General features: G+C 69.0%; 2 protein-coding genes across 2 annotated transcripts in view; one reads left to right on the top strand and one right to left on the bottom strand.

Annotated features, from left to right (window-relative positions):
* The window catches only part of CLU (clusterin), a 5,340-nt gene extending 2,003 nt beyond the window's left edge, over window positions 1-3,337 (top strand). Inside the window, 10 exon segments of the mRNA XM_076332494.1 lie at window positions 576-649; window positions 651-732; window positions 914-1,086; window positions 1,175-1,267; window positions 1,269-1,593; window positions 2,228-2,341; window positions 2,527-2,753; window positions 2,989-3,018; window positions 3,020-3,171; window positions 3,267-3,337. Coding sequence (XP_076188609.1) covers window positions 576-649; window positions 651-732; window positions 914-1,086; window positions 1,175-1,267; window positions 1,269-1,593; window positions 2,228-2,341; window positions 2,527-2,753; window positions 2,989-3,018; window positions 3,020-3,171; window positions 3,267-3,276 — 1,280 coding nt within the window. The 3' untranslated portion in view covers window positions 3,277-3,337.
* Window positions 3,338-4,182: 845 nt separating this feature from the next.
* SLC35F6 (solute carrier family 35 member F6) lies at window positions 4,183-8,679 on the bottom strand. Its single transcript, XM_076335371.1, is given in 8 exon segments — window positions 4,183-4,292; window positions 4,294-4,637; window positions 4,640-4,720; window positions 4,954-5,064; window positions 5,568-5,780; window positions 6,231-6,402; window positions 6,474-6,546; window positions 8,566-8,679. Coding segments are annotated over 8 exon segments (1,116 nt in total). The 5' UTR covers window positions 8,643-8,679; the 3' UTR covers window positions 4,183-4,247.
* Window positions 8,680-9,450: the final 771 nt, after the last annotated feature.

Below are 9,450 nucleotides of genomic sequence, written 5' to 3'. Positions count from 1 at the left end.
AGCGAACAGGCCGGCTGTGGGGTGGGGGGAGCGCTGTGCCCACGGGGACGGGATGGGACAGGATGGGATGGGATGGGATGGGATGGGATACTCGGGCGGCAGGGGCTGGAGGGGGCACAGAGCATCATCCTGGGGGGGGGGATGGGGACCCAGGGTTGGGGCTGGATGCTTTTGTGGGGGGAGGGGAGAAAGGAAGCTCCTGCCCCCCGAGATCCCCCCGGGCCGGGTGGGCGAGGGCCGGCATGGGCATGGCGAGAGCTGGTGGCGGTGGCCGGAGGGGGATGGCACAGCCCGACGGCCGTCCCGGCACAAGGGGGGGGGTGGGGGGGTGGGGGGGGCAGCCCGGGGGACTCGCGGGCAGCGCTGCCCAAATATTGGGGGTGGCGGGCAGGGAGACGCGGCCCCAGCCCAGGCGAGATTTTTGGGTCACTTTTCTTGAGTTCTGTGAACTGGAATCGGGCCGTTGGCGAGCAAACAGGACTCTGCACCCGCAAATATTTGCGTGCGCTGGCGGGGCCCCCACCGCCGCCTTGGGAGCGGCCGGCCGAGGGATGCTCTTCCTCCCCCCGCCCCAGAGTTGTCGGCAACCGGCAGCAAATACATCGACACGGAGGTGGAAAACGCCATCAACGGGGTGAAGCAGATGAAGACAGATGAAGACCCTCATGGACAAGACCAGTAAGGACCACCAAGCCATCCTGCACACGCTGGAGGAGACCAAGAGGAGGAAGGGAGGTGAGGCGAGGATGAGGAGGGTGGTCGCTCCGACCCTGGTACCCGGAGCCCCTGGCCGGGCTGGGATACCCCCACGCCGGACTGGGTGCATCTGAAGGGCTCGGGGGATGCCGTGCCCTGGATCCATGTGTCCCGGGAGCAGGGGGGACGCCCTCGGGGCTGAACGCGGATGCCTTGCAGGAGGCGGTGCAGCTGGCCCGGGAGAAGGAGCAGCAGCTGGCGGCGAAGGAGGAGGTGTGCAACGAGACGATGCTGGCGCTCTGGGAAGAGTGCAAGCCCTGCCTCAAGCACACCTGCATGCGCTTCTACTCCCGCACGTGCCGCAGCGGCTCGGGGCTGGTGGGGCGGCAGGTGAGTGGTCCCACAGCACCCGGTGATGCTGTGGTGGTGGTGGTGGTGGTGGGGAATTTTGGCCTGATCCTGCTCCCCTGCCCGGCAGCTGGAGGAATTCCTCAACCATTCCTCGCCCTTCTCCATCTGGGTGAACGGCGAGCGCATCGACTCGCTGCTGGAGCGGGACCAGCGGCAGGAGGCGGCAGTTCGAGGACCTGGAAGAACGTTTCGGGTTGCTGGAGGATGGGGTGGACGACATCTTCCAGGACAGCACCCAGGTCTACGGCCGCATGTATCCCTTCTTCCGAGCACCCTTCGGCGGTTTCCGCGAGGCTTTCCGCCCCCCTGTCCAGCACATCCGCTTCCCCCCGCGCAACGAGAGGTTTTCCCGGGAGCTGCATCCCTTCTTCCAGCATCCCCACCACGGCTTCCACCACCTCTTCCAGCCGCTCTTCGAGATGACGCAGCGGATGCTGGAGGAGGTGCAGGGCAGCTGGGAGCACCCGCTGGGTGGCTTTGCCTCAGGTAGGGTGCTCGCCACGGGCTGGGTGTCGTGGGCTCCCCAATTTGGCTGGAAGCAGCAGGTTTACGGTCAGGCTTCCTGGCAATCCCCCCCTCCTCCTTACTAGGGGGTGACTAGCTTAGAGGATGAGCTCAACCCTACTACGACACATCAGAGAATCCCCACGGGAGCCCAGGAATCACAAGCTCCGCTGTTTGCACAGCTGGGCTGGAGTTTTGGGTTCCCCCCCCCCCCCAAAAAAAAAAAAATATGTTGGCTGCCGGAGCTGCCGCCGTCCCGGGAAAGGTGTTTGTTTTGGGCGGGCAGCGCCGGTTGCGGCCCGGCTGCCGGTGCCGTCACCGTCTGCCGCCGCGGGCCCAGCTCGGGCTGCTCGGGCGGCTGGGAAAAGGGTGATTTCGAAACGGAGGTTGGCAGGGAGTGCTTTGCTTCGGAAAAAACAGCTGGGGGTGTGTGTGTGTGTGTGTGTGTGTGTGTCAAAATTCCCCGGAAAAAAGCACTTTTATGCCCCCCCACAGCGCCCTGGGGTGTTGGCCAGGGCCAGCCCCACAGCTCTGCCCCGGGGTTGGGGGGGGGGTGTCTGTGGCACTGCCCCCCCCCCCCCTCCCCCGTGCTGAGGCTGGGCTGGGCTCTCCGCAGAGTCCCGTAACTTCAGTGATGACCGCATGGTGTGTCGGGAGATCCGGCGTAACTCGGCCGGCTGCCTGCGGATGCGGGATGAGTGCGAGAAGTGCCGGGAGATCCTCTCCGTGGGTGAGTCGGGACGGGGACCGGGGACGGGGATTGGGCTTGGGGACCGGGCTCGGGGAGGGCGGGAGGGACACGTGTAGGGGATGAGATGGGGTGAGGTGCGAGGGAGTGCACGCAGCGGGGCTGGGGGTGAGCCCTGCCACCCCCCCGATGCCCCCTAAACCCCCCACCCACCCACCCCCCTGCAGACTGCGGGCAGACGGACCCTGCCCAGAGCCAGCTGCGGGAGCAGTTGGAGGACGCGCTGCGCCTGGCCGAACGCTTCACCCGCCGCTACGACGACCTCCTCCGCGCCTTCCAAGCCGAGATGCTCAACACCACCAGCCTCCTGGACCAGCTCAACCGCCAGTTCGGCTGGGTCTCGCGTTTGGCCAACCTCACCCAAGGCACCGACGGCTTCCTCCAGGTCACCACGGTGAGTCCCGCTGGCACCGCGGCACGGCCGGAGGGCTCGAGCCCCCCCCCGCACCCCCCGGCAGGGCCAGCAGCCACGGAAAGTGGGTCAGGGGGAGAAAGAGGCGATTGTGCGCCCGACCGGGCGCCTCTCGGCACAATAGCCGGCCGCGGGGCCGGTTGCCAGGGCGAGGGGCCGGCGCGGGGGCTAGCCCGGCTCTCCCTGCTTTGTGTTGTTGTGTCCCCCCCAACTCCAGGTCCTCTCCAAGGCTCCCAACCTCGAGGACCCCCTCGGCCCCCCCCGACACGCAGGTGACGGTGCAGCTCTTCGATTCGGAGCCGCTGTCCCTCACCGTGCCCGGGGACATCTCCTGGGAAGACCCCCGCTTCATGGAGATCGTGGCCGAGCAGGCGCTTCAGCACTACAAGCAAAACGCCATGTGAGTCTGGGGACCCCCCCCCCCATCCCCACAGCAGGGCTCGGGGGTGGGGGGGGGGCCATGCCACGGCTCACCCCCTCCCATCCTTCCTCCAGCAGAGAGTAGCCAGGCGATGCTCCGTGCCGCTGCCGCAGCCCTGGTGCCCTACCAAGCCTCTCCGCCGCCCCGTCCCCGTGCCAGGGGGTCGAACGCTGCTGCCACTGTGCCACCCCCCACCCCCCGCTGCCGGGGCCCCACTGTGGACCCCAAACAGAAAATAAAAGTAGAGTTGAACACCCCGACTGTGCTCTCCTGTGCCTCTTTGGGACATAAACCCCCCACCCCGAGCAAATAAATGTCGCAAAAAGCAGTCGCACACGCCTGGGGATGATCATCGGATATTGTGAAGTGTGGGGGGGGGAGGGCCAGGACCTAGGCCCCCCCCCCCCCCAAACCTGGGCAGGCAGGAGCCCCCCAAGGATGCCAGGGCTCGCTGCCTTCTCCCCCACCCCGTGTGAGAGGTCCGGGTCCTCTCCCCTTAGGGATGCTGAGGATCACATCCTGCACATTCCCCCCCCCCACACACCGGGATGGGGGGGAGACTCAGCACCCACCCTCCTGCCTGGGACAGCAGGGCCCTTCGGGGGCCAGACCCCAGCCCCCAGCCCCTCCGGGACCCCACGTCACCCCCAGGGCCCTCCCCATGGCCGGCACAGACACTCAGGGAGCCAACCACGGGGAAATGCACTTTATTGGGGGAAGAGACAGGTTAGGGAGCAGCAGGGCCAGCCCCAACCCCAGCCCCACCACCTCCTGGAGCCCCTTGGGAACAGGGGCAGAGGCTTCAATCTCCCCCAGAGAGCCGGCTGGGGTCCGCTCCCCGCCGGGAAGGGCAGGCACAGCCTCGCCCTCCCCTCCTGCAGCCCCGGCAGTGAGGCAGGGGAGAGGTTTCTCCTGCAAACAGCAGCAGGACGGTGGCCGGCGTCGCCACCGCCACGCTGATCCCCTCCCGAGGAGGGGAGATCGTCCGGGGAAATAAACCCCACGGCCAAGCCCGACACAGGGCAGCGCAGCGGGGGGGTGGTGGTGGTGGGGGCTCAGCTCTCGTTGTTGATGGCCGTGCTCTCCCCGCGCAACAGGCCCCTCCCGCTCGGCCGCCCCGCCGGCCTCCTCCACGTGCCGGGGCAGGCGGGCGAGCAGAGGCCGGTGCAGGCCATTGTAAAGAGCAGCACCCACCAGCAGCACCCCAAAACCCAAGATCTCCAGGCCGTGGAAGGTCTCCCAGCCCACGGCCAAGCTGACGGCCCAGATGATGAGGGTGCGGAGGCTGTCCAGCACCATGCGGGTGGTGGCACTGATCTCCTTGGTGACGCTGATGCCGGCGAAGTTGAAGAAGGCGATGCTGCTGATGTTACCCAGCAGGGCCAGGGCGATGAGGGGCTGGTGGCCGATCTGGCAGAAGGCGTCGAGGGCGTCTTCCAGGTCCATCGAGGGTTCCCGCTGAAGCTGCCCCCCGGGATGTAGTACATGGGCACCAGCAGCGGGGCCAGGATGATGAAGCCGAAGAAACCTGGGTGCGAGTGGGTGTCAGATGGGTGCTGGCTCCAAGCACCACCCGGGGCTGCCCGTTCCCCCCCTCCAGCTAACCCTCCCTTCCCTGTGGGACCCAAACCCCGCCAGCAGCACCCCTTTTGCAGCCTGCGGTGTGTCCCCCCCCTACACCAAGCAGCCCTCCCCAGGTTGGGTTTGCGGGATCCGGCACCCCTCGAGCGCTCAGCCCCCCCAGCCGATGTCACGACAGACCTTCGGTGCCGACGGCCCGCAGCGGGTGCACGTCGTGCTTGTAGACAAATTTCTCCTCCAGCACCATCTGGATGGCGACGATCACCTGCGCCATGATGATGAGCAGGTCGCCTGCGGGGAGGGGAGGAGAGGAGGAAGGGGAGAGGAGGAAGGGGAGAGGAGGAAGGGGAGAGGAGGAAGGGGAGAGGAGGAAGGGGAGAGGAGGAAGGGGAGAGGAGGAAGGGGAGAGGAGGAAGGGGAGAGGAGGAAGGGGAGAGGAGGAAGGGGAGAGGAGGAAGGGGAGAGGAGGAAGGGGAGAGGAGGAAGGGGAGAGGAGGAAGGGGAGAGGAGGAAGGGGAGAGGAGGAAGGGGAGAGGAGGAAGGGGAGAGGAGGAAGGGGAGAGGAGGAAGGGGAGAGGAGGAAGGGGAGAGGAGGAAGGGGAGAAGGAGGAAGGGGAGAGGAGGAAGGGGAGAGGAGGAAGGGGAGAGGAGGAAGGGGAGAGGAGGAAGCCCCCATCTCCCCGCCCACCGGACAGGCAGCGCGGCAGAGCCATGCCCGGAGAGCCAGGTACACACCCTGTGGGGAGTTATTTCCCCCCGTGGCCATCCCACCTCCCCCCAGGGCCACCACGTACCGGTGATCACCTCGCTGATCTTGTGTTTCTGGTCCTGGGAGCTGCGCAGGTCAGCCAGCCCCACCACCACCAGCCCCACGATGGTGACCAGGATGCCCAGCCACTGGCTCAGCTCCAGCTTGCGGCCCAGGAAGGCCACGGAGAGGAGCCCGGTGAAGACGATGACGGATCCTCGCAGCATCTGGAAGCTGGAGGCGCTGGTCATGTTCAGGGCTGCGTGGGGAGAGACGGACCCATGAGTCGCGTACGCCGCCAGAGCCAGCTAACGCCACCGCCCCTCTGCTTAACGGTCTGCTGCGGTAATTAAGAGCAGATCAGCGATTAACGGGAGGAAGGGGCAGCGACGCTGTGTGTGCGTGTCCCCCCCACTCCTACTTAGAGCTGGCAGCAGAGAGGCTCGTGCCAAGACGCAGCTCCACGTGAACCCTGTGCCCCCCAAGGCTTACTGAGCCCCGCCACAACTTGCTGCGCGGGTGGGAGGTGTTTGCTCAGACCCCTCTAACCGGCTTCGGGGGTCATCACCCCCCCCAAAAAACGAATGCACCGTGGAGTCCTGCGGCCTGAGAGCCTAATCCAGCCCCAGGGATGGCCAGGTCCCCACAGGGCAAGGCGGGGGGGGACGACGGACGGACGGAGGCGGCGTCCCCGTCCCCCGGCACTTACCCACGTACATGATGCTGGTCCCAGTCATGTCGCAGAGGGCTGGGGGCAGGAAGAGCAGCGGGCTGAAGGGCTGCGATGGGGCCATGCTGGGCTCCGGCCTCCGCCGATCCCTCCACACCAGCAGGTAAAAGACCCCCAGGCAGGAAAATTCACCCAGGAACATGCCCACGGCCTGCGAGAGAGGCGGGTGAGGGGGGCCGGCCCTGCCGGCAAGGCCCGTCCTGCCCCGGGCGGGGGGCTCACCTGCAGGAAGGGGTGCTGGAAGCCGTGCTCCTCCGTCCTCCCGCAGCCAGCCGCGCTGAAGTTATCGGCCCACCTACGAGGCAGAGGAGAGGACGGTGGTTAGAGCAGGAGGCCGTGGGGAGCCGGAGCACACCCCGAGAGCCAGCCCAGGGCTGTCCTCTGGGCCACCAGCCCCCCCAGGTGACAGCTCCGGGGACAGGACACCCGTGGGGAAGGAGACACCGCCGCGGCTGCCCCGACCTGCCGGCAGCTCCTGGCCCGGCTCCCGGCCCTGAGTGACAGGCAGGGAAACGGACACCGCCGTGTCACACAGCCCCGCGATCCGGTGTCCCCGCACCCATCGCTGCCGGCACGGGCGGCCAGAGCCGGCCAGGCAGCACCGTCTCCTGATGGGGAGACCGGGACAGCGTTGGGGGGGTGTGTGTGTGGTGTGTCACCCTGACCCCTTCCCTCCCCGATACGTCACCGGCCTCTAAGACTTAGGGGCTAAGGGACACAGGGCCCATAAAGGACGCTGGATCACAGGCTGGGTGGCAGCAGCTCCCACCACTCACACCCCCAGCCACGGTTTTGGGGCACAAACCCCCTCTTTTGGGTATTCCAAGCAGCACAGAAGGCAACGCTGGATAACCACAGGCTGTGGCACAGGTCCCCACGGCCCGTTTCGGTGAGGATCTCTCCTCTTCAGGTCCCCATCCGCATCGGGAGGGGACCCCAGCCCCTCGGTGGCCGGCTGCCTGCCCCCAGGACACCCCCAGTGTGGCAGTGCACCCTGACACAGGCAGGCAAGCACCCAGCTCCCCTCCGGCTGCTTTTTGCTGATGCCGAGCGGTCACAGACTTGCTGAGCTGGGGGAAACGGGGTGCGAGCAGAGGCCGGGGCAATCCCCAGCCCATCCCTCCCCGCTCGGCGAGGGGCTTTTCAGCCAGGCCAGCAAGATTTTGGCGTGAGTCAGCCCCGGCTGACACGCCGCAGCCCCTCCGCCACGGGCCAGCTCGGGTCCGTGTTTTGCAAGAGGCTTTGTCGGGCCACACACGGGTCTCGTGAGCTGGCTGAGAGCTCGGTGCCACCTCCCGGCTCTGCTCTGCCCTGCTCCCACGTGCGCTGCGGGGATTCTGTGCCTCAGTTTCCCCATCCGGGGACCTCGATACGCTGCAACACTGGGGCCAGCTAGAGCCCAGCCACCTGGTGAAACTCTGCTGACGCCCATGCGTCTGCCCAGCAGCACCGGGACGAGCCGGCCTGGCAGGTCTGCCTTGCCCGGGCAGCTCTCGGGAGCACCGTCCTCATCCTCGCTGCGAGGGCCGGGAGCAGCCCAGGGTGCTCTCCGTCGGAGGGGGCTCAATCCAGCCCTTGTCTGGCTTTTGGGGTGAGCTGGAGCGCAGAAGCGGGCGCAGGGAGCCTGGTTTTGGGGGGCATTCGCACGGCTCCTCCCCAACACCCCGGGGCCGGGCACAGCACCCGCGGCGGGAGACCCGCACCCCTCGGCAGGACCCGCGAGAGGGCTGGAGACCCCCTGCTCCAGCACGCAGCCCCTCCTTCCTCCCCCATCACCAGGAGCTGGGCCCCCAAGCAGCAGCAGCCCCAGTCCCTATGGGGCACCCCACAGCCCAGACCTGACCCCCCCCCTCCCTCCCTCCCTCCCCCAGCTCAACGCAGCCCCCCCACGCACCGGGGGGCTGCTCAGCCGGGGGGCGGGGGGGGCACAGGGCAGGTCCTTGGGCTCTGCCAACACAGCCTGGACCGTGGCCCGGCCTGGGGCAGCCCCAGGGGCCCCCAGGCCCTGCGCGGGGCTGGGGGTGCCGCGGGGAGGAGGCCCGAGGGCAGCGGTCCCCAAGGCCCCAGGAGGGGACCCGAAGCCCACCCCGGGGTGTGACACCCCCGGAGCTTGAGGGAGGACCAACTCCGGGATGGAAGGAGGGGACGGGGGCCTGAAGACCGGGCTTCAACCCCCCCCCCCCGGGGGGGAGCGCAGGGCCTGGGGGGGGGCGGGGGGTCAGGCCGCCCTGAGACCCGGGAGGGCCCCGAGCAGGACAGGCCGCGGCCCCGGGGGGTGCGAGTCCCCCCCGCCCCCGCCGCCGGGAGGACTCACTTGGCCGCCAGGGTGTTGATGGAGCCGGTGAGCAGCATGAGGGCGGCCAGGCCCAGCTGGTACCGGGACCAGGCCATGGCCCCGCCGCCGCCTCCCGCCCTGCACCGGGGCCGCCGCCGGCACGGCCACGCCCACTCCCCCGCGGCCACGCCTCCGACCGCCCCGCTCCGCCCCGCAGCGTCTAACCACGCCCACAAGCACGCATGTCCCCGCCCCGCGGCGTCTAACCGCGCCCACAGACGTGCGTGACCACGCCCCGCGGCGTCTAGCCACGCCCACACGCATACATGGCCCCGCCCTCCCGCCCCCGCCGGGCCGCGCTGCGCTCCCGGGGCCCAGCCCCGGTGCCGCCTGTCCCGGTGCCGCCTGTCCCGGTGCCGCCTGCCCCGGTGCCGCCTGCCCCGGTGCCGCCGTGCCACCGTCGCCGCAGACCGCGCTTCCCACGCTGCGGCCCTGTGGTCCCCCGCCGCGGTCCCCGCGCCGGCATCCCGGTGCCCCGGTCCCCACGCCGCGGTCCCCCCGCTGCCCCGCTCCCAAGCTCGGTTCGCGGCGCCGCCGTCCCCGTGGGCGGTGTGCCCGGGTGCCCCCGCGTCACGCGTGTCCCCGCCGCGGCGGTGCCGGCAGATGGCGCCGGCGGTGCAGGGTTGGGCTCCCCGCCGCCTCCGGGGCTCGGGCCCCGCCGCCCTTCCCGGGCCAGCCCCGCCTGCGGCACCCGGGCAGGCGGGAGCGACGGACCCCCCCACCCTGCCGGGCTAAACCGTGCCCGGGCTAAACCCTGCCTGGGCTAACCCTGCCTGAGGTAAAACCTGCCTGGACTAACAGTGCCGGGGCCAACCTATGCCTGGGCTAACCCTGCCCTGCCCGGGCTAACCCTGCCTGGGCTAA

The sequence above is a fragment of the Aptenodytes patagonicus genome, chromosome 3, assembly GCF_965638725.1.
Source record: "Aptenodytes patagonicus chromosome 3, bAptPat1.pri.cur, whole genome shotgun sequence".
NCBI classification, from domain to species: Eukaryota; Metazoa; Chordata; class Aves; order Sphenisciformes; family Spheniscidae; genus Aptenodytes; species Aptenodytes patagonicus.
This window is presented reverse-complemented; position numbering and strand designations above follow the sequence as displayed.